At 39.0% G+C, this 24,866-nt stretch overlaps 1 protein-coding gene across 3 annotated transcripts in view; it reads right to left on the bottom strand.

Annotated features, from left to right (window-relative positions):
- Window positions 1-3,399: 3,399 nt before the first annotated feature.
- The window catches only part of DEUP1 (deuterosome assembly protein 1), a 96,055-nt gene continuing 74,588 nt past the window's right edge, over window positions 3,400-24,866 (bottom strand). For all 3 annotated transcript variants that reach the window (XM_062196861.1, XM_062196862.1, XM_062196863.1), the window contains 3 exons: window positions 22,687-22,883; window positions 15,986-16,100; window positions 3,400-4,225 (listed from right to left, as the gene is read on the bottom strand). In XM_062196861.1, coding sequence (XP_062052845.1) covers window positions 4,049-4,225; window positions 15,986-16,100; window positions 22,687-22,883 — 489 coding nt within the window. In that variant the 3' untranslated portion in view covers window positions 3,400-4,048. The remainder of the gene's footprint in view (window positions 4,226-15,985; window positions 16,101-22,686; window positions 22,884-24,866) is intronic.

The raw sequence follows: 24,866 nt of genomic DNA, 5'->3' as shown, positions 1-24,866 counted from the left end.
ATTTACAGGCTCATGAAGAAATGTATATTTAAACTTTTTCAGTTTGTGTTTCTACTAGGAATATAAAGACTGTAGAACTTTTCCTAAACATACTTTTCTTCCCATATTCTATACACTGAAAAATATTTATTTTCATGTCCCGACTAGAAATCACTAAATAATTTGAAAGGATTGTAACTTGTATTATTCTCCTGTGTGGGGCTTTTGTGGGTACACTAAAGGCTGTTCACCCTTCTGAGGGTTTGTTGTTAGTGGCTTCCAAGAATGTGACTGTGTTCTTCATCTGCTTGCTTCCAGGAAGGGATACTAGAAAGTAAGAAGAGCTGGAGGCAGGAATCAGAACGCCACGGGTGTTCTTTCTGACTCTCCTGCTTACCATGATTCTGAGAAAGTTTCTTAACCACTCTGACTCCTCGGAAAGAGGATACTAGCCTTGCTGACTTCATAGGCTTGTTTTAAGCTTAAGTAAACAATTCTAGATGAAGGTATTGTGGGCTGAATGTTTGCATCCCCTCAAAATTCACAGGTTGAAAGCCCAAGCCTCCACATGAGGTGATTAGGAGATAGGGCTTAGAAAATGAAAAGGTCGGCTGGTGCCGCAGCTCACTTGGCTAATCCTCCGCCTGCAGCACCAGCACCCTGGGGTTCTAGTCCTGGTTGAGGTGCCGGATTCTGTCCCGGTTGCTCCTCTTCCAGTCCAGCTCTGCTGTGGCCTGGGAGGGCAGTGGAGGATGGCCCAAGTGCTTGGGCCCTGCACCAGTATGGGAGACCAGGAGGAAGCACCTGGCTCCTGGCTTGGGATTGGCGCGCTGCACGCTGGCCATAGCAGCCATTTGGGGGGTGAACCAACAGAAAAGGAAGACCTTTCTGTCTCTCTCTCACTGGCTAACTCTGTCAAAAAAAAAAAAAAAAAAAAGTGAAAAGGTCATGAACTGGGAAGTCCTCGTGAACGCAACTGGTGTCCTTTGGTGAAGAGATACAAGAGAGGGCTTTTTCTTCCTGCCACGTGAGGATATAGTGAGAAGGTAGCTGTCCACTAACGAGGACGTAGAGTTTGCCAGACACTGGGTCAGCTGGCACCTTGGTCTGAGTACTTGCCAACCTCTGAACTGAGAAATGAATGCTTGCTGCTGCAGCCACTCCGTCTATGATATTTCTGTTCTAGCAGTCCAAACTAAAACAAGGCTTTCTGCAAACATAAAGAACCATACAGACACATGCGGTTGTGTCACAGTGAATAATGCTCTGCATTTCTACATGAAAATGACTCTTATTATCCAAAGACGTTTTGACTTATCTTTCAGTATGTTGAGAAAGACAAATAGAAAACTTTAAAAGCTAGGAACTTGAGTATTTTACTGTTTTTCTCTTTCTCTCTCTCGATATAGATATCTATGTTATTTTTTTAAAGAAAGGATATTAGATTGTCATTCTTGTGTATTTTTTTAAAAGATTTATTTATTTATTTGAAAGGCAGAGTTACAGAGAGGCAGAGAGGCAGAGAGAGAGAGGGAGGGAGGGAGGGAGGGAGGGAGGGAGAGAGAGAGAGAGAGAGAATATCTTCCATAACTGGTTCTCTCCCCAAATGGCCTCAATGGCTGGAGCTGGGCTGATCCCCAGCTAGGAGTCTGGAGCTTCTTCCAGGTCTCCCACGTGGGTGCAGGGGCCCAAGCACTTGGGCCATCTTCCATTGCTTTCCCAGAACATAGCAGAGAGCTGGATCGGGAATGGAGCAGCTGAGACTCAAACTGGTGCCCATACGGGATGCTGGCACTGCAGGTGGTGGCTTTACCCGATATGCCACAGTGCTGGCGCCATTGTGTATTTTCTTTTTTTAAGATTTATTTATTTATTTGAAAGGCAGCGTTACAGAAAGGCAGAAGCAGAGATAGAGGGAGGGAGAGATAGCGGTCTTCCATCAGCTGGTTTACTCACCAAATGACCACAATGATTGGAGCTGGGCTGTTCTGAAGCCAGAAGCCTGGAGCTTCTTTTGGGTCTCCCGTGCAGATGCAGGGGCCTCAGGGCTTGGGCCATCTTCTGCTGTTTTCTTAGGCCATAGCAGAGAGCTGTGTTGGAAATGGAGCAGCCAGCACTCCAACTGGTGCCCATATGGGATGCTGGCACTGAAGGTGGTGGTTTTACCTGCTATGCCACAGTGCTGGCCCTTCTTGTGTATTTTTTAAAATTTATTTATTATTTGAAAGGCAGAAGTACAGAGAGGCAGAGAGGGGGAGAGGGGAGAGAGGGAAGAGAGGGAAGAGAGGGGAGAGAGAGAGAGAGAGAGAGAGAGAGAGAGAGAGAGAGAGATATCTTCTATCTGCTGGTTCACTCCCTAGTTGGCCACAATGCCCAGAGCTGCGCCAATCCGAAGCCAGGAGCCAGGAGCTTCTTCTGTGTTTCCCATGCTGGAAGCACGTGGGCCATCTTCCACTGCTTTCCTAGGCCATAGCAGAGAGCTGGATTGGAAGTGGAGCAGCCAGGTCTCAAACCTGCACCCATATAGGCTGCCAGCACTGCAGGCAGTGGCTTTACCAGCTATATCACAGCACCTGCCCCCTTGTGTATTTTTTATTTTTTAAAGATTTATTTATTTGAAAGGCAGAGTTACAGAGAGGCAGAGACCGAGGGAGAGAAAGAGTTTTCTATCCACTAGTTCATTCCCCAATTGGCCCCAATGGCTGGAGCTGCATCAATCTGAAGCCAGGAGCCAGGAGCTTCTTCTGGGTCTCTCATGTGGGTGCAGGGGCCCAAGGACTTGGGCCATCTTCTATTGCTTTCCCAGGCCATAGCAGAGGGCTCGATTGGAAGTGGAACAGCCGGGACTCGAACTAGCATCCATATGGGATGCCGGCACTGCAGGCCAAGGCTTTACCTGCTACGCCACAGCACCAGCCCCCCTCATGTATTTTTTTAAAAAATAATTTATTTACTTGCAATGCAGGCAGAGTGACAAAGATGGAGAGACAAAAAGAGAGATATCCTCCATCTACTGGTTCGCTTCCCAAATGCCTATAACAGCCAGAGATGAGTTGGGCTGAGCCAGGAACTCCATCTGGGTCTCCCATGTAGATGGGAGGAACCTAAGTATTTGGGCCATCATCCATTGCCTCCCAGGCATGTTAGCAGGAAGCTGGATTGGAAGTGCAGAGTAGCCAGAACTCAACCATGCACTCCTCCTATATGGAATGCAAGTATCCCAAGCAGTTTAACCCATTGTACCCCAAAACTCTCCCCGATTCTTGTGTATGTTTAACTTGAATTTTATTCTTCACTATTAAACTATTCTTGGTCCATATAGATTTGGCATTTATGTTCTAATTCCATTCAGTTTGCATTCCTTTATTGTACCAGAAACAGAGGTGATTACCAAGGAGAATGCTACAACATTTATTTTTATTTTTCTTTATCTTGTTCATGTCCATGAAGTAATTAGTACCAATAGGAAAGCATTAATCTTTGGCACATATACTTGAAGTTTGTAAATTTCACATTCCATGTACTTTATTGTGTTAAAACAGAGACATTACATAGATGAATGTAAAAACAGTAGAACTATATATTTTTTTCCTAACAAAAAATCCTGGGATGTCTACATAGCTCAAAACATTTAACTATTTTTTCATCTTTAAAAATCCATGAACTTTCCAATCAAGTACAACTGAGCAGCACTTGATTGATCTGTATTTGGAATACAACACTTCCCTTTCTCTCATTTTGCATTGCTGCAGAGAAAATGGGTTTAGCATACATGATTCAAGTGGGAAAAATTGTATATGTAATTCCAACATATTCCTTAGGCTGGAAAAAAATCTCTTTTGGAGTAGTCATGTTTATTTTATAGTAACTCTACAGCAGAACAATTTAATATGTTAATGCAGAAATACAAACAGCTTTGGAACAAAATACTATTGTCTAGCCACCTTACAGAAGCTATTTACTCAAGAAAACAACACAGTTTCTTAGTTTCATGAATCATCTTTGTAAATATTTTGTCCGAGCTTTTCTTTCCTTGGGGTAGCAGAAGTAAATGAAAAAGTTTAAAAGCTCATATGTGTCTATTTTGTTTTAGCTTGGTGTATTTATTAAGAGTAAATTCTGTGTGTCTTTGCAGTTCATCGATATGTGTATTTAGAAGTTTCTCAAGTTCTTTTGCTCGCTTCTCTTCTTCCAGAAGGAAATGTTGTGCAGCCAAAGAAGCTGGGAAGGACATATCTGGGGGAGACTAAACAGAAGGAAAAGTGAGATGAGGAACACAGAGCCCTCTTAAATCTTCCTGTCTCCAGGCTTTATCCCTGACACACTGTCAAACACCACCACTCTTAACTAAATTGTATGTCTCGAGCTGAACTCCGATTGTATAATGCTTGTATAATGCTAATGAAATCCTCAAGGAACTAAGGAAGACATCACAGCACCATTACATTAAGAAGTTCTAGAAATGGACATTGTACTGTTCAATTGCTATTGTAGGCACAGTGTAATCACCATAGAACCTGCCTAAAACATGCTGTATGAATTTGCAAAGCCAATGCTTCTCATCTGAAAACAGGCAGTTCACAAAAGCTAGAGGTTACAGCAGACTTGAATAAAGAAGGCTTATAAACAAACAAACAAAAAGAAAAGTTAAGGATTGGCATAAGAATGAGGCTAACTGGTACTTGGAGTTAACGGGGTGAGGATGGCTGACTGTATGATTCTCCCAGGGATGAAAGTGTTGGCATAGTGGAGCAGGCTATGATGTGGGAACATGGCTTGCTTGTCCCATTATAGCTGGGAAGTTCCATCTTTCCTGGTGATATGGAAAAGCAATTTAACTGTTTGCTACCTATTGAGTGTATATTTACAAAAAATAACATCTGTGCTAAGGAATAAAGGGCAATATTAGATTAATTTTGTTGTTATTCATTGAAAAAGGCAAAGACAGTTGGTTTTTTAAAAGGTAGGGGAAATTAATACTTTAATTATCTAGTTCTGTGGTCCTTATATTTTTCTTTCATTTTTGTATTTTTAGGGATAATCTGACTTTGTGAAGTGTTTGAAGAGCCAACAATTGGTGTAGGAAGAACCTTGTTAAAGGGGGACTTAGGTCACCAGTCTGGCTCCTGACAAAACTAGGGATCATGACATATGATAGTGGAGTACTGCAAATTTATCTGAGTAGTAGCCCCAGCTGAAGGTACTGTGCCAGATGTGGTATCTTTGTATGTAAAACCCAATACTAATAACCTTGGGTACATGGTGTCTGGCTATTGATCTGGCAAAAGCATTCTTTTTAGTACTCATAAAAAGACAGCTCAGAAATGGCATTCACAGGAAAAGGACAACAGTACACATGCATGGTCTTGCTCCTACATTATCTTAATGATGCTGTCACAATAAATTCTGAAGGGGCCTGGACTACCTGGACATTTCAAGGACTGTTACATAGAACTTCATATATTAACACTAACATCATGTTACTAAGATCTGATGAGCAAGAAATGGCAAGTATATCGAAGGTTTGGAAATATGCAAATACTCCAAAGGGTGAAAAATTAACCCACAAAAGATTCAGGGACTTGTTACGTTGTTTTTTGTGTCCAGTAGCATGGGCCATGTTAGGACACCTTAAGTACAGCAAAAATTAATGCATCTTGAAAATACTCCACCTTTGGGTAGAATAATCTGACTATTCATTGAGTGACACAGAAGGCTGCTTTTGTTTGTTTGAACAAGAAAGGACTCTAGAGTAGGTTCAGGATAGAGTAAAAGAGATTCGTTTACTTGGGTCAAGTGACTTGGCAGATCCCTCTGTTAGAGAAGAATGCCTTGAGGAGCCTGTGGCAAGGCTCACTGTGAAAGTTGTGTTGTGGAACCTTAGGATTCTGGAGCAAGGCCATGCCATCTGGCAAAGCAGTTTCTGTTCTGCCATTCAGTCCTGGTTGAGACAGAGCATCTAGCAAGTAGACAGGATGACTTGATCTACTCACCCCAGTGGATATTTCGCATGGGCCCAATAGCACGGTCTCCCTTTCACCATGGATAATCTAGCTACTACGGCATGTCCTACCTGCTTGTAATAGAAACTAAAGATGAGCTCTTGATGTAGCACCATCCCTCAAGAAGACCAATCAGCACTTTGGTGGCAATTTGATGACATCAGGTCCCTTATACCATGGAAAGGGCAATGTTTTGTCTTTACTAGAATTGACTTGTATTCTGTAGGTTTGCCTTTCCTTCCTGAGGGGACTGGCCAGCGCCTCTGTCTGAATTCTCAAGGAGTGACTAATCTGCTGCCTTAGAGTGCAGAAGTAAAGAGTAAAGAAGAGTCAGGTAATGGTCTGGTGTTATGACCACAGTATCCTTTTGTCCTAGCCACACACAGCACCATCCAGAGGGTGCTAGCATGCTTTGCGATAGCCTCTTGAAGACACAGCTGAGGTACCACTTGGAGAGTTTATCCTCTGAGGCTGCGGTGAAGTTCTTCAGTATGTAGTATAGACTTTACACCTGTCATAAGGTGCTGTGTTTCTTACAGATAGAACATCTGGATCTGGGAACAAAAGAAAGGAAGTAGGACTGGCTTTATTCTCTATCCTTCTGTGGAATCTGTGCTTTCTGGCTCTGTACCTTCAGGGTTGGTTGGTCTTCCAGTCCTGAGTCTCAGAGACATGTAAGAGGCCCATTACACGTAAAGCTCTGGCTGCCATTGGTCAGTTTGAGCTCCTTGTGCCATCAGATCAGAAGCACAGGGTGTAGTCACTGTCCTGGTAGAGGTGACAGGCCCTAATCACCATGAAGCCATAAGAATGTTAACGCACAGTGAAGGCAGTGAGGAATGTGCTTGGTGCTAGGTGATCCTTTTACTCTTGTGCCCAGCTTTTACTATAAATGGCAAATTCGGAACTCACATCCTGTTAAGGCCATGGTATCCAGAGGTTACCCCAAAGGGAGTCCATCTGGACCAGCAGAAGTGCTAGCTGAATGGGAAAGAATTTGACAGGGGTGAGGAAATGATAAGCATCATTTAAGGCCCTGAGATCAATCGCAGACCCATTAACTCATTTCTTAGAAGTTTTCCCAGAAATTCTGACCAGCAAGAATCTCAAGGCTCTGCCTGGGTGCAGTGAGCATTGTGGCGGCAGGGGGATCTGAGTGGTGCGAGAGGTGGACTGTAGTGAATAATGTTGGTGCCCTACCTGGATCCCCTTCACCAGGCTGGTTATTTGTCCTCCAGCCACTAACAGCTCACAGCAACCGCCTCTGCAGAACTGCATTCAGCTGAACTGGAGCCTCCTGCCACATCCGAGAAGTCGTAGTACTTCCTCTCTTTGTTCCCCCATTTTCAGAGGCAATGTCTGATTGACACTGGGACGAGAAACACCAGACTTCTTGCCTCCAGAGGGATCCAACCCTGTGGTGCAATTCGTGTGCCATGTGCCCTGGCAGCATAAGCTAAACTGATCTCCGGCTGAGGTCACCTCCTTGCTAAGCTTTCCTCCCCTCCCTTAGCCTGCTCCCTTCACTTTCCTGCTCCTGAGGGTACTCTCGTAACAGATCACTTTGACAAGAATCCCCATCTCACGTTTTAGGAAATCTGACCTCAGGCAGATGACTTCCAGATTTTAGCTTGAGTGACTGAGGGATACTGATGCCATTTACTGAGAAAGGAAAAAACATTTTTTAAAAGCCCATTGAGGAATAGGATGTTATTTATTTCTGACCCCCCCAGGATCTAGTACATGTGCTGGGCCAGAGTGTGTTTGCAGTAAAAATTTTAATTAGTACATGAATGAAAAAAATGCATTTGGTTTTGCATAATGCAGAGTTTGCAGTGACATGGAACTCGAATAGACTGTCAAGGAGGCAGCAGGTCTCAGAAGACAGATCTGGAAGTGACTATTTTGCCTAGTGGTTAATTTGCTGGCTGAGACACCCAAGTCCCATATTGGAGCATGTGGGTTTGAGTTCTCTGGCTCCTGATTCCAGCTTCTTACTAATGCAGACCCTGGGAGGTAGCAGGTGATGGCTCAAGTGGTTTGGTCCCTGACACCCACATGAAATATCTGGGTTGAGTTCCTGGCTCCTGATGTCAGCTTGGCCCACCAGCAGCAATTGTGGGCATCAGGGGAGTAATGCAGTGGATGAGAGCTCACGTTCTCTCTCTCTCTCTTTGTCTCTTGTGTCTGTCTCTCAAATGAAGATACATCTGGATCAGAGGCACTGATTTGGACATTATAGATGACAATTAAAGCCATAAGATAGATTAAAAACCTCCAAACTATGCAAATAAATTAAGAAAAAAATAATTTTAAAAAACAGAACCCTGGGTAGTCACTCCTATGCCCATGTTCTTGGCGTTGTCATCAATGATAACTGCATTATTTAGTAATCAAGATTTAAAGCAATCTACCTATTATCCTTCCAGCTTACTTAATCTCCTATTCCAGCATTTCTTTGACTTCATTTGGACTCTTCCCAATCCACCATCTTCCTCATGTCCTCCCTTCCTTTCTAACTCTGCCTGTATTTCATATCCATCATTATAACCATTCCATACCATGTCCTTCCCTGTATCCTGTCTCTATTCTAGTTATTGGGTAAAATCTGGCCCTAATTAGCTTAACCCATCTGCCTGGCTCATGCCAAGACCTGAGCAACTGAATCCTGGGGCAGTCAGGTTGGGGGTGGGAGGATTACATTACAGCATGCACTAGTTTCACTTTAAGATTCAACACCACAGATGTCAAACTGCCAATTAATGCTGCCTGGTGATTCTACTGCAATTGCCTAGTATATTCATTTTCTGATTGATTGTCTTTGACTTGGCCTCCTCCTCAGGGAGGAGTTCCCTCATCTCTCCCCATCCATTTAGAACTGTGGCCATATTACAGAGATTCATCCTTCCACCTGTACTGTGGATCCTGTTCCTTCTTACCTTTTCAATGACTTTGCTTCTGCAAATGAACCTGTCCTTTCCTGAATTCTTCTCCTTTCACTATCAAACTCTTCTCTTTGAGCTCTCATTGGGCCACTAACCATTATGAACCAATGTTTTGTCTTGGGACAATTTCTCCTTCATACTGCCTTAAATATTTTTATCCAGTTCCACAGACTTAAATACCAGTTTCACAAATCCTACTGACTACTTAATATCTTCATGTGGTCGTCTAATAATTTTTTTTTTTTTTTTTTTGGACAGGCAGAGTGGATAGTGAGAGAGAGAGACAGAGAGAAAGGTCTTCCTTTTTGCCATTGGTTCACCCGCCAATGGTTGCTGCACCCGGCTCATCGCGCCAATCCGAAGCCAGGAGCCAGGTGCTTCTCCTGGTCTCCCACGCGGGTGCAGGGCCCAAGGACTTGGGCCATCCTCCATTGCTTTCCCGGGCCATAGCAGAGAGCTGGCCTGGAAGAGGGGCAACTTGGATAGAATCCAGCGCCCTAACTGGGCCTAGAACCCGGTGTGCCGGCGCCGCAAGGTGGAGGATTAGCCTGTTAAGCCACGGCGCCGGCCGTCTAATAAATATTTCAAACCTAAATGTCCAACCTAGAAATCTTAACTTCTCTTCTGTTTCTTCCCTAGCCTTCCCATGTCAGAAATGGTACTACCACCTACCCAGTGCTCTGGATGAAATCCCAGGAGTAATATTAGATCCTTCTTTTCCCCTCAATCCTCATAACCAATTTATTGTCAAGTCTGGTCTACTCTCTAAAACATTTCCTGGATCCATCATGTTGCTCCATCTCCAAGGCTACCAAGACAGAATTACCATCATTTCTTGCTTGGAATATTGGAATAGCCTTATAATAGTTCTCCCCACTTCCATCCTTAATCCTCTGTAATTTATACTTTATTTAACAAAGTTTTTTTTACAAAAACTGTTGACAGATCATGAATTCCCTCTGCTACAGTTTAGATATGGTTTGTTTCTCTCTGCTATGGTTGCTGGAAGCTTGGTTCTCAGTGTGTCAATGTTAAGACATGGAGAGACCGTTAAGAGGTGAGGTCATTGGGGTTTGCTACCCTTGGAAGGGATTAAGGTGGTTCTCATGGGGTTTTTGTTAGTTCTCATAAGAACAAGTTGTTGGAAAAGAGCAAGCATGGCCCCTGAGTTGCTTGCTGGCTTCTAGTATTCCATGTGATTGCCCCCTCCTCCCACACTCCCACTGTGATGCCATTCACCATAATGTGCTATCAGCCAAGTGGGCCCTCGCCTGAGCCAGCACCATGCTGTTTGGACTTTCAGCACCCAAAACTGTGAGCTAAATAAACCTATAGACTTCTTTTCTTTATAAATTACCAAGCTTCAGGTATTTGTTACAGTAATAGAAAATGGACTAATACATTCTCCTACTTGAAACTTCCCAGTGGCTTCTCAGTGTTTTAAAATAAAATACAAACTCCATCATTCAGCCCACTATCCCTGTACCTCTGGACTTCCTCTGACTACTACTTTTCCCATTTCATTCCCTTCTTCCTTTTCCCTTCTAAGTTCCAGCACCCATGCATGCTCCCCTTCCTAGTTCTCACATTTGCCACACTTGTTCCTGCCTTATCAAGTTGTACTAGTTTCCTTGCTGAAACTTCCTCTCGATTCAGATGTTTGCAAGCCTGGATTTTTTGTTGTTGTTGTTGTTGTCAAGGTTGCACCTTTGATGTCTCTTCCTTTGTTTTTTAAATTTTTTTTAAAAATTATTTTCATTTTATTTTAAAGGTAGAGACAGAGAGACAGATAAAGAGAGATCTTCTATCTGCTGGTTCACCCTCTAAATACTTGCAACAACCAGGGATGGGCCACCACAAAATCAGGAGCCTGGAACTCCATCGTGGTCTCCCATGTGGATGGCGGGGACCCCAGTACTTGAGCCATGATCACCTGCTGCCTCCAAGGGTGTGCTTTAGTTGGGAAGTTGGACTTTATTTAGGAAGTCAGGAAGTGGAGTAGACAAGACTTGAACTAGACATTCTGATATGGGATATGGGCATCCCAAGTAGTTACTTAACTGCTGTGCCATATGCCTGCCCCTCACCTCCTTTAAAATCTTACTCCTCCAGTGAAAATTTTCCTGACCACTCAACCTAAAGTAATTTCTCATATTCCCACCACCCTCCATCATATTATTTGATTTCTTTTCATCACAGCATTATCAGTATTTGATATTTTAATATTTGTTCATTTGTTTTTGGATATCATTTGTTCCTTTTTGTTTTTTTAGATAAAATTTACAAAAAGCCATTTTCAAATGAAAAATTCAATGTCATTTAGTTCATTCACAATGTTATGCAACCAACACCTCCATGTAGTTCCAAAATGTTTTCATCATCCCAGAAGGAAGCTTCGTCCCCATTAAGCTGCAGCTCCCTCCACCCCCTCTCCTCAATCCCTGGTAACTACCAGTCTGCATTCTATTCTATGACTGCACCTATTCTGGCTATTGCATATAAATGGGATCATACAGTATATGACGTTTTGTGTCTAGCTTCATTCACTTAGCATTTTTTGAGGTTCATTTACATTATAGCATAGACTGATACTTCACTCTTTTCTGTAGCCGAATAACATTTCATTGTATGTATATATCACAATTTATTTATCCTTTCATGCACTGATGGGGTTTCCCTCTTTTTTGTACTGTACCATAGACTTGTCTCATACAAAGATGCATTTAGAGGAGGACTTGCCTTGGGACTGGCGTTGTGGTACAGGGGGTTAAGCCACCACCTGCCACAGTGGCATCCCATATGAGCACCTATTGGAGTACTGGCTGCTCCACTTCTGATCCAGTTCCCTGCTAATGTGCCTAGAAAAGCAGCAGAGGATGGCTCCAATGCTTGGGCCCCTGCCACCCACATGGGAGACCTGGAAGGAGTTCTAGACTCCTGTTCCTGGTTTCAGCCTGCCCCAGCCCTGGCTGTGACAGCCAGTTTAGGAGTACACTCATGTCTGGAATATCTCTCTGTCTCTCCCTCCCTCTCTGTTACTCTGCCTTTCAAATAACTTAGTAAATAAATATTTTTTAAAAAGAACAGGATTTGCCTTACAGTGGGTGCTTACCATTCATACATGTTTAAGAATGGATGATAACACTTACATTTAAGGGAGGGGGTAGGAGAGAAAACACTGGAAGCAGACAGGAAAAGAATAGCCAGAAAGGCAGCTTGAAAATCAGTGAACAGTGCCACAGAAGACAGAGAATAGAAGAGTTTCAAGAAAACAGGATTAAACAAGACAAATACTTAAAAGTGTTCATTTAGTTAGTAACTAGGAATCACAGGCGGCATGGTAGGAATGGTGTGGATGTGGAAGACAGAATAGAGCCACGGATGGAAACTGCTAGACCTGCAACAATGAGTTGGCCTATGTCTCTCAGAGAACTGTAAGGCCTCCTACACAGACTAAGTTCCCTATGCCCAACCCTACAACAGTAAAGGATTTTCTTTTCCTGTAACTCTGAAGGTTTAAGAACTCCTTAAAGGAATAATGTATAATTTTAGAAGTGGCAGGAGACCCACTGTTCATTAAGTTAAATCAACATATGCTTCTGCATGCCTTTTATGCACCTGTTAGTGCCAAGCTCTGTTTTAGGTGTTGTTATAATGGTAAACAAAAATAGAAAAATTCTCTGTTTTCATGGATTTTACATTGTAGGAAGCTAGGAAAACGAAGAAGCAAACAAAATGTGTCATAGTGAAGTACAATGTAAAAAGGGGGGAAAAAAGCAAGACCAGGAGACAGGGAGTGAAGAGCGAGGTGCTATTATAGGTTGGCTGCTCAGGTATCTCTGATGAGGTGATGTATGACAAAATAGAGTATGATCCTAAGAGCCTGAGCCATCTGATATTAGAATAATGCAATAGTTAGCAGCTTTGTCGTCACTTTGTAAAAATGTGTTGCTTGACTGGAATTCGTGCTTAAAATTTGAGTCATTAAAGAGCAAAGTTTTGTTGGTACAGAATTCACAAAGTTCCCCTAGAGATTCCCACAACTTAAAGGAGGAAGTTTCTTTAGTTTACTTTCTGGGTCTGAAATTTTATTTTGTTGAAATAATGTTGGCATTTTATGTTGAGCTGTACACAAAGAACACTTTAGGGCTTTACAGATTGCTGAAACTTCTGAGGGAAACCATAGTGTGCCTCTCAAGATATGAAGGATTGTTGAGCTAAAGACAATTAAGATGCCTTCCCTTCTGTTGGCCCAAGAGAAGGATGGAGATTTACGGAGACAGAAGGTCTTTTTATGTGCCCCCTTTCCTAAGGACAGGATGTAAATTTTTCATTACAAGTTTTATTAGCTCAGAGACAACAGAGCAATCTGGGTGCAGACGGTACTCCTTTCCACTGTTCTCCTGCCTTTGGAAGCCCAGGACTGCTTTCCCTTTGTCTTGTCACTTTTCTAACATTCATTGTTCTTTGTGGAAGAGGATATATAAGCCAGACTCTAAGCTGCTACTTTGAGTTGCTTTTGACTTGAGTTGCTTTTGAATCGTTTTGCCCACATACTGTGCACTACAAGCATTCAGCTTGCTTGTTTTTTCTCTTATTAAGCTGTCTTTTGTTACAGAAATCTGTCTCAACTTTGAATTGAGGGTTAAAAAAAACCTGATAGTTTCTGCCTTTGCTTCAAAAGTTAAAAGTTTTAATTCTTTTTTTCTGCCACAATAGTTGCAACCTTACTTCCAGTTCCTACTAATATAGGGTGACAGATTCCAGAAAAGCAGAAAGAATTCATGGGATACTCCCATCTAATTTAATTGTTGTATTTGACTTTTAAAAATACTTAATATCAAATGGGCACTAAAACATTACATAATATACTTCGAATATAAGGTAAGGTAATTGCTGAAAGTATTCTTATGTACTTTCTGAATTGGAAAAAATACATATGTTTTTAAAACTGATTATTATATTCAATAAATTATCACAAAATAGAACACTTCAGCAGAGAAGTAGAAACTGTTAAAACAATCACTGAAAATTCAAAAACTGAAAAATATTAAAATTGAAATTAAGGACCCTTCCTACTCATTTTCTGAATACACCATAATCGGATACTAAAACATGACAGGGACGGCAAAGGAAAATTATAGCTAATTCTCTTATGAACATAAAGCAAAATTCTAAACCAGATATTAATGGACTAAAAAAATCCAGTGATCAAGTGAGGTTTGTTCTAAGAATGCAAAGTTGGATTAAAATCTGAAATCAAGATAAAGTATCACCTTAAAAGAGCAAAGGAGAAAAATATGGCTGTTTTCATAGAGGAAGAAAAAGCATTTGATAAAATCCATTATCTATGAACAAATTAGCAATTTAGGAATGAAAGGTCATTTCTCTAACCTTTCTAAGGGAATCTATAAAACATCTACAGGAAATATCATACACAGGGTGAAATTTTGAAAGCTTTCTTTTTGTGATTTAGAATGAGAGAAAGATGCTCGTAGTGTTTAATCCTCAGCATTTCCTGGAGAGCTGAGTCAGTACAATCAGGCAAGGAAAAGGAGTGGGGAAAGGTGTAATGGTCTGACAGTGAGAAATCAGACCATCATTATTTTGATGGTAACTATAGGAAATCCAAAGGAATCTACAGGACTGGAATAAATGGGACAGAGTTAGTTGAACATTTCCGTAGGAAAAAAGGACTCAGAATATTAAGTTGCATCGTACACTAATATTAATTCCAGTTGGATTGTATATCTAAATATAAAAGTAAAGAACCACAGTGTCTAGAAGATAACATAGGGTATTTTTATAACCTTGGGACAGGAAAGAATTTTTAATAGGACACCAAAAATACTACCCATAAATGAAGAGAGTCAGAAACTTGAATATATTAAAATTAGAAACTTCTGTTCATTGAAAGATACCATAAGAAAAGAAGCAAGTAAGAGTAGAAGATATTTTTGATACATAAACCGACAAAGGACTTATATCAAGAATACATGAAAAATCCTATAAATTAGAAGAATAAAGACAATCTGAAAGAAAATTAAGCAAAGAAGTCACTTTACAAAGAAGGATAGCAAAATGGCCAATAAATTTATGAAAAGGTGCTCCTTAGTCACCAGAGGCATATGAATTAAAATCATGGTAAGATATTGCTACACAGTGACCATGTGGCTGAAATTTAAAACACATGGTAACTTGTGTTTGAACGAATAGAGAGCAAGAGAGCTTTCATTCACTATTTTTGGAGATATTCATTGGCTTAATTATGAAAACAGTTTGGCAATACCTCCAAATTAGAAATGACTAAAATTCCTATCAAAAGTAGAAGGAATAAATGAATTTTAGTTTCCTTGTGCCTGGTATTTATATACAATGACATACTATAGAGAAAAAATACACAATGGACTACAACTATGTAAAACAATATGGTTGATGATGAAGCTCAGAGACAATGTTGAACAAAAGAAGCCAGACACAAAATAAGACATATAGTGTGATACCACTGCTATCAAATTTACAAATGGGCAAAATGGATGATGTAAAAGTCATCCTTGGGAGCAAGTGGAAGTAGAGACTAGTAGGGGGGGGCATGAGTGAAGCTTGAACAGGTGTGATTGTTCTGTTATTACCTGGGTTGAAGTTACACTGATGTGCTGCCTTTGTAATAATTTATCAGCCTGTCCACTTAGGATGTGTATATGTTTATATAAGTCAAGGTCAATAAAAATATTGATAACTTGTTGCTCTATAAAATATACAGATCTTTGAGGGCTCATGGAACAGGTGTGAGTCCCTAAGATTACACAATTTAAAAAGCACCACCTATAATTGTGGTGCACACCTCACAGTAGAGGTGCATAACCGTGGGCTGAAAAGACTTCATGAAACAATATAGATCTTTTCTTTTCCTGCATCATTTGGTCAAATGACTTGCAGATCAGGGAGCAACTTTTGTTTTGTTTTTAGCTACTACGTACATTAGTATGTTGATATCAATGTAAGGACAAATAATTACCTATTAAAGGGAAAAAAAGGTCCAAACAACCAGAAACTCACCAGTGGGAATACTTCATCATCGCTAACCAAAGGGCTTGTCATTTCTTTGGTTGGAAAAGTCAAAGGTAGTAATGAAGGTGTTGCACTTCTCTTTGGCTCACAGTTTTGGCTAAGTCTAAAAGAGAAGGTATATTTGTTATTGTTTGATAAATGTATGTTTATGTGGCTAAGAATCCTAATTTCCTTGATGTCTACTTAGAAGTAAAACACAACCAAATGTTTGGGATCTTTATCTGGGTATTTTTTTGAAAATGACTTTCCTAATGAATAATTTTTGCTTACTTAAAAGATTTAGAATGATTAATAGTGAAGCAGAAAACATGATAATTGTTAAAGCTATTCTGCCTATGTTGCTTCCTTTTCTGTTTTTCTCTTATATCTCTGTGCCATTTAATTAAATAATCTGAAGCCAGTTTAAGAAAAATATTAAACAGCTGATATTGATGCCCTTCAAGATTTTAGATAGATACCCTTTTTTTATTCTCTATTACACTTAACTTTACTGGCTTTCTTAATAAAATTATACTTTTTATTCATGATAAAATAAATCTTTGTATAAAAATTCTAATTTCTACTGAACTTAATGATGTATGTAAAATTTTCAATTTATACCATCTCGACTTTTAGTCACATGATCTTGAAGAGTCAACCTTAACTCTTGGTAACTTTAATTTTCTTTTATAAAAGAGGGTTGTTATGAGACTTGAATTATTTAATACACGTAAAACACTTTGAACACAATAGCTGGCATATTGTAAGCACCCAGTAAAGATTAGGTATTATTGTTATTATTATTTTTAAACTCATTTGGTTTTCAAAATAATCCTAACAGTATGAATACTATCTATAGATAAGGAAACTAAGACTTAAAATTTAAATTATTTTTTGAGTAATCTACTTTTTAAATCAGAGCAATTGCTAGGAAGTAATAATTTTCGATTTTGGACTTAAATCCAGGGTTTTTTTTTACTTCAGAACTCATAATTTGGAAAAAAGGCACAGCATGCAATCTGTTATTTGTGCTAAAACACAGGGTGGAAGATGACAGTGAAAAAAAGAATACCAGTGAGATTTTAATTTCAATTTGCTGACTGAACAAATGAATAATAAAACAAAGAAATGAACCAATTTATCCTAAAATTTTATAAAATTTTTTTTTTATCTTAGGCCATTTGAGATTAAATATTTAATGAAAAAAAATGGGGTCTAAATTTGATCAGATCATCAGAGACTATGAAAACATAAAAATCTCTTCCATTTAAAATTATTTAATTTTGCTAATAATTCAAATTTCCCACAGATAATTATGGATTAGATTTAAATTTGATGTAATTAAAAATAGTCCACATGATTTTTCTCTGTCCTTGTCCAAAGATTAATCTTTGTAGACTTGGCTTTTTTTTTTGTTACTGAAACATTTTCAAAGCTATGCATACAAATAGCAATAAAAGCTAAGTGAGGCATCTGTAAATTAGTACATAAAAACAAACACAACATGTTATACATTTTTATTTATTGTGAAATAAATCTTTTTTCTACCCATTTTCCAAAACCATAATTACCATGGAAACAGAACGGCAAATTAAACTAAAATAACATGGTTTATGATGTGCACAATGAGATGAAACATCTCACAAATCAAACAGAATAATAAAAATTGCATAGGACATTTCCACATGATCTTTAACCAAGCCTCTTAATTTGAGTGAGGCTACCCTCTATACTTCAAAGCACAGTGGGGAAAAAAATAATTATACAAGTAGTTCAAATACACACACACACACATCTATCTTTGTAATCTCAATTACACAGAGATTTCAGGTAAAGTATTATTTGTTCTAAATTATCTAAATAATTATCTCAATTATCCATTTTTCTCTGGCTGTATAGATATAGTTTTATGGTATTAATTACTAAAATTTATATAGGAGCATTCTTATTATTGTAAGATCAATAAAATGTAGAGATTGAAAGGAAAGACTACATTATGAAGTAAAGTACTTTTGTTTTAAATCATCTTTATATCTGACAAGCTCTTCTAGAATATAGCTATTCAGATACTTCATAAAACCACCTTGCATAAAATGTTACCTATATCAATTTAAAAGCTATCTTGAAAATTATTCCAGAGGCTTTTAGTATCCCCTCACAAGCTGATCTGTACAGTTAGCTTTACCACAGGCTCTATTCCAAGGCTGCTGCTTAATTTGCTAGGTAGGAAGGGCCTGAAGAGTCCATATCTATCTACTTGATACTTGTGTCAATGTGTCACAGTTTTCAGAGTGCTCTGACTTGTACAGCAAATGTTGCTCTTCCATTAATTTCTCCTGGGCTGTCAGACAACGTCCTTAGCAGGAACAAGGTCCCATCACATATCACGCTGTATCACCTCTTCCCAGGCTCACGTTCTAACACTGCACATAGCTCCTACTCTGTGAGCTGCTGTTTCCTGACCCAGCACTCTTCAGTCTACTGTGTTTTGCTCCTTATTGAGCAACAGACAAAATTTTCTCAGCTTCCTTATGGCTTCTAGATGGCAAGGGATCCATCCTGTGGGTGCTTATGACAATCCTGCTGACATTCTGTATTACAGTCTTTTAATTCATTAGCTAGACCCGAAGCCACTTTAGTGATTAATGTTTGTGATTACTAAAATTTTTCCAGTAACATGACACAACTTTTAAAAGCATAAATTCACTTTAATATATCTTCTATAGGAATAAACCTCTATTTATTGTAGAATTGATTTATAATTAAAATTAGTTATATATAAATAATTCCATAAATAACTCCAAATTAGCTTATACATTATCCTGAAACGTCAAAAGTGTAACTTTTAAGAACAATATTCAAAATACCCTCATCAAACTTGATTATATTTTACTCATAGTTTTGTAAAGTGTTGAGTTTTCTATTGGAAAACAAATGCTTTAGAATAACCTGAAATGCTTCACATTTTAACTGAATGAGCATTAAATAAAAGTTTAATAAATGAAAAAAAAACTTAACACTTTGAACAGAAGTGAAAAATAACAAAAAGTGAGATGTTTCAGACTGAATAAAAGATAATATCATACTAAATAAATAAATTTTCCTCTACTAAGTCAAGATTTCCCTTATAATTAGACAGTGGACTTTATTTTGTGGAACATTATCTTCATATGCCTTTACCTAAAAGGTTTTTCCTTCCTAAAATAGTTTAATAAGACCTTATTTCACTAGCTTCTGATATGTAAAATGGCTTATATATTTTCCAATTAATTTATGTCTGACAAATATGTATAACTTTCACTATTTGACTTCATTGAGCTATGTGGGAAAGATTTCATTTTTCATTTGGTAAAATTAATAGAGATATATCTGCCTTACAGTTCTCTACTGGTGAGTTTACAGTGTCCTTGCATGTCCACAACTCATCCCCATAGTGGGTTTTACATGGTAATAATTTATTCAGAACATTTGAAATGCTGTTTCTTTTAAAAAACCAGGTCACTGGAGAACACTGAAATCAGACAAGGCATTAAAACAAATTTAATGAAACTTTCCACAAATGAAACTGGCAGGACACAAGGCTTTGCTGCAGGAATAGCAGTCCAAACTGCTTATTAAGATAAGCTCCTGCTGAGTGCTTTACCTCTTATGTTGCTGGTTGTGTCCCCTACTGTCTTGTTTTTGTTACACACTTGTAACACATTCTGTACTACCTGCCTAAGAGAAAAATGGAGGCAATCCAAATAAAAATATCTTTTAAAAATACTACAACTGTATTTTTGTTTCAACAACACCACCTGATACCTTCATCTAAGGCTTCAAAGTTATTTCCAACAAGCAAGAACAGGAAACAACTCAGGGTGCTCAATACAGGCCAGCAGCTAAAATGTACAGGAAGACCCTTTATAGTATCTGTAGGGACTTGGTTTTCTCTTTACCATGAAAAAACTATATACATGGGGGTAATTACTTGACCTCCAGAGAACTGAAGTCATATAGTAAGGGAAACACTTTGTAGAGAGTTTAGTCTATGTTAGAAAATAGATTCTTACACCAAGATCAAGGTAAGACCCCTTTGGGGCAGGTTTTCAGTTATAGCAGCTGGGCGATGTGGGCACATTCACCAGACAACAGATCTGTGGATGTGGCCCAAAGACCCGTTCCATCTTCCCATTGTTGTTTTTATACTGTTGCCACCACTGCCGTCATGGCACTCTACCACTGATGTTTTTGCAGTACTCTGCATCTAGTCTTTTTTAACCACCCGAGGAAGGGTTATTTAGCACTTTTGAATGCTTGCTGTATCTTGCGTTGGGGTTGAATATACCCTTCTAATGCATTCAGAGCTGAGATGATGAAAGTAGGGGAGAGCTATTAAACAAACCTTCTTCTTTCTTTATTTTTTAAAAAAGATTTATTTATTTTATTTGAAAGGCAGAGTTACAGAGAGGCAGAGAAGGGGGGTAGGGGGAGAAGTATTCCATCCACTGGTTCACTCCCCGGATGCGTGCAATGGCAGAGCTGTGCTGATCCAAAACCAGGAGCCAGGAGCTTCTTCCGGGTCTCCCATGCAGGTGCAGAGGCCCAAGGACTTGGGCCATCTTCCACAAGCAGACATTTGTTTTCAACTGGCCCATGGGCTTATGGACTTACCTCTCTGTAGAAGTGGGCAGGCTGTGGAGCTGTCGCAGTGGCACAGCAGCACAGCAGGTTAAGGCTCCAGCGTGCAGTGCTGGCATCCCATATGGGCACTGGTTGGAGTCCTGTCTGCTCCACTTCCAATCCAGCTCCCTGTTAATGTGTCTGGGAAAGCAGCAGAGGAGTCCCCTAAATGCATGTGGGAAACCCAAAAGAAGTTCCTGGTTCCTGGCTACAGATTGACTGAGCCCCTGCCATTGCAACATTCTGGGGAGTGAACCAGAGGTTGGAAGACCTCTTTCTCTGTCTCTACTTTCTCTGTAACTCTGTCTTTCAAATATATAAAATAAATCTTTAAAAAAAATCAATGAGCTTAGTTACAAAGATGAGCCTAGCGGCAACTGTCTTCAACAGGACTATCTCTGCAGATATTAGATTCAGTCATTTGTCTATTTGCAAGAAAGAGTGTAGGATGTAGGCAAGAAAGGGGTGCAGGAACAGGGGCAGAGAATCCGAAACAGTTGACTTTGCAAAGCTTGTTTTTCAGGGGATGGTCCAGGAAGGCTTATCTTGCAATATTGTACTTGGAGGGAGTCGGACCACCATGAATAGGGAGAGTTGTAAGAAACCAGTGTGAGTCAGATTTTTAAACATTTGATGTGTGAAGATGCAGGTCGCCTGAGCAAGAAGGGCCCTCTCGCTGTCTCTGTGTATCCCGGATGTATGTTACAGGCAGGAAGGGCTCTGCCATTCTTCTTCTTCATTCTGGACATGCCCTAACCCTTGCAATAGAAGCCCTGGCAAACTGCTTCCCACGAGGGCAGTTTCTGTAGGGAACTAAAACTCTGCTGTCTCTTTACTTGTTTCAAGTAAGAAAAGTAAGGAGAGCTTTCTTCTGAGCAACTGGTCCTTGAGACTGATTATTTGGTAATACCCCAAGCGAAAAGACCTGTGTCTGCTAACATATTCACCAAAATATACTTTCTTGGCACTGTGAATTGTTGGAAAAGTAGTGCTGTTACAAGTGTAATTTTGTTAGTAATAATATCGATAATAGTGGCTAACATTTATGGAACTAAATACGTTACATAGATTTTCTCATAATTCTCACTAAAATCCCACAATTATTCTTCCTGTTTCTCAAGTGGGAAATTGAGGATGACAAAGGTTAAGCCTATTTTCCAAGGTTGTAAGTATGAATCCTATTGTATGAGACCAGTATGTGAGGTTCTTCATGTTAAGTATTATGAGCTTCTGAACACAGTTGTAGTGAAGTTGAGTCTGAGCCTATTTGCCACCTCTCTGTATCACAGAATGTTAAGAAATCTGATTATGAAATAAGTTTGGGGAATGATGTACACCAAACCCCTTCTTGGAAACTTACAATATAAATTAGCATATTAATGGGTCTGAGAAACCCTGTAGAAAAGGATTTACCTGTTTTTCTGAGCTTTTTCCATTTTGGACACTTTTGATTTCCCAATTTATTAAAATTGAGAAAATTGGCCTACTTTATGATATACTTACTTAAAACTTGGAAGTGTGACATTTTAAAGAGCATAGGAATAATATGGAGAGAAAATATTGATTTTCCATACAATCAGAGAAAATCTCTCTTACACAGTCATAGATTCCTTTCTTAAGCAATGACCAACAGTTTATTGTCACAGCTAGATTGTCAATATTATGTCAGAAGTGACATCTTCCAATACTTTCTATTTTGTTTGAACAGTGTACCTAACCTACTAAGATCTAGTTTTCTCTGTTGCTATGATGTAAGAAATTAATGAGGAATACTTATTTGTATATTTTGCATGCCATGTCAGCTTCCAAGGATGGTCTGAAGAGACTACTGAGCTAAAATCCACTGTAACACCCCACCTATTTCACTGTTATATTTTGAAAGCTAGTGACAACAAGATTTTTAAAATACAGTAATGTATCTAGACTACTGCATTACCACTATAATATAAATTGTAAACAATGAGAAAGCATAGTTATAATCTGAATTATTGAGAAGTAAATTTTAATTGTTTTTAAACTTATGTCCTTAAATAATGCAACCGGCATACCTATCTTCATTTTTTTCCATTTTTATTTGGCCTTGATAGGAGTATCTTCCAGTTTCTTCATAGCTATTTTGATTCGTCCATGTCGATTTTCCATTAACATGAAGTTTTGCAAGATCATTTCGAAGCCTTTCATTTTCATATTCCAGTTTGTTGATAGATGTATGCCTTGAATGTTCCCTGTTAGTGAAATCCATACTCTAAAGAATAAAATAAACCATTATTGAATACATTATCTCTTATAAGTCTTGCATACTTTCTGTGTGTTTGGATGTGTGTGTTGGAAAGGCCCTTTCATTGGAGCCAAGCCCAGCAGTTCTACTCTTGCTCACCTCCTACTGGTCTATCTCTTCACAACAAGCACATAATCAGTGGCAACTGCTGCTGAACAACACATTTGCTGTAGAAGCAATGCATGGACTACTACCATGCCCAAGTACGGATGATCTACTCTGTGCATTATCATCCTTTCTGTCTAGAACAGAATGATTTTGTGTGTTTATAGGCATAAACACACAAATAACAGATTAATAACATAACACATTAATAACATAAACACAAAAATTACAGATTAATAACAGAACCAGAAATAGCGTTAATAAAAGAGCTAATATTGATAAATGATGAAACTAGAAGCAACATACATTTTCATTTTAAAATAAAATTTTTTCAGGTTAAATAATAGATGACATAAGTATTATTGTTATTTCTGTAGAAATTATGGAAAGCTATTAAGAACAAAATAAATATTTCATACTACTCAATGATAACTTCTATTAATAATTAAATTTATATCCTTCTATTATTTTTTTCTATCAATAGAAAATACAATATAATTAGCAAAATGTCAATATAATGATAGTATATGAATACTTAGAAAATTATCCATATGTAAGAATAATAGAAAATATAATCAATATAAAACATAACAGGGATACTTTTTAAATTTTTATTTAATAAATATAATTTTTGAAAGTACAACTTTTGGATTATAGAGGTTTTTTTCCCCCATAACCTCCCTCCCACCCGCAAACCATCCCATCTCCTACTCCCTCTCCCATCCCATTCTTCATTAAAATTTATTTTTAATTATCTTTATATACAGAAGATCAACTCTATACTAAGTAAAGATTTCAACAGTTTGCACCCACACAGACACACAAAGTATAAAGTACTGTTTGAGTAGTAGTTTTTCCATTAATTCTCATAGTACAACACATTAAGGACAGAGATCCTACATGGGGAGTAAGTGCACAGTGACTCCTGTTGTTGATTTAACAATCGGCACTCTCATGATGTCAGTAATCACCCGAAGCTCTTTTCATAAGCTGCCAAGGCTATGGAAGCCTCTTGAGTTCACAAACTCCGACCTTATTTAGACAAGGTCATAATCAAAATGGAAGTTTTCTCCTCCCTTTAGAGAAAAGTGCCTCCTTCTCTGATGGCCCCTTCTTTCCACTGGGATCTTACTTACAGAGAGCTTTCATTTAGGTAATTTTTTTTTTTTTTTTTGCCACAGTGTCTTGGTTTTCCATGCCTGAGAAAATCTCATGGGCTTTTTAGCCAGATCTGAATGCCTTAAGGGCTGATTCTGAGGTCAGAGTGAAAAGGGATACTTTTAAAAGTGTAATCCCAATATCAAAAAAATTTTATAAAGTTTTGAGATCTGCTTTTGTTCCTCAAATATTATATATCCTTCAAATATAAGATTTTTAATGACTGCATTGTAGAGCTATAAGCAAATTCATTTGTTCTATTATGGAATATTTATTTTCAAAATTTTAAGTAACATTGTATTGGTTTTCTTTTACACAAATCATGGTATTTCTTTCTTTCTTACTTTTTTTTTTTTTTGGACAGGCAGAGTTAGACAGTGAGAGAGAGACAGAAAGGTCTTCCTTTCCATTAGTTCACCCCCCAAATGGCCGCTGCGGCCAGCACACTGCACTGATCCAAAGCCAGGAGCCAGGTGCTTTCTCCTGGTCTCCCATGCGGGCTCAGGGCCCAAGGACTTGGACCATCCTCCACTGCACTCCCGGGCCACAGCAGAGAGCTGGCCTGGAAGAGGGGCAACCGGGACAGAATCCAGCGCTCCGATCGGGACTAGAACCTCGTGTGCCGGCGCCGCAAGACAGAGGATTAGCCTATTGAGCTGTGGCGCCGGCCTCTTCCTTACTTTCATA

Source organism: Lepus europaeus, chromosome 7, assembly GCF_033115175.1.
Source record: "Lepus europaeus isolate LE1 chromosome 7, mLepTim1.pri, whole genome shotgun sequence".
Taxonomy (NCBI): domain Eukaryota; kingdom Metazoa; phylum Chordata; class Mammalia; order Lagomorpha; family Leporidae; genus Lepus; species Lepus europaeus.
Note: the sequence above shows the minus strand (reverse complement) of the source record. Positions and strands in the feature narration are given on the sequence as shown.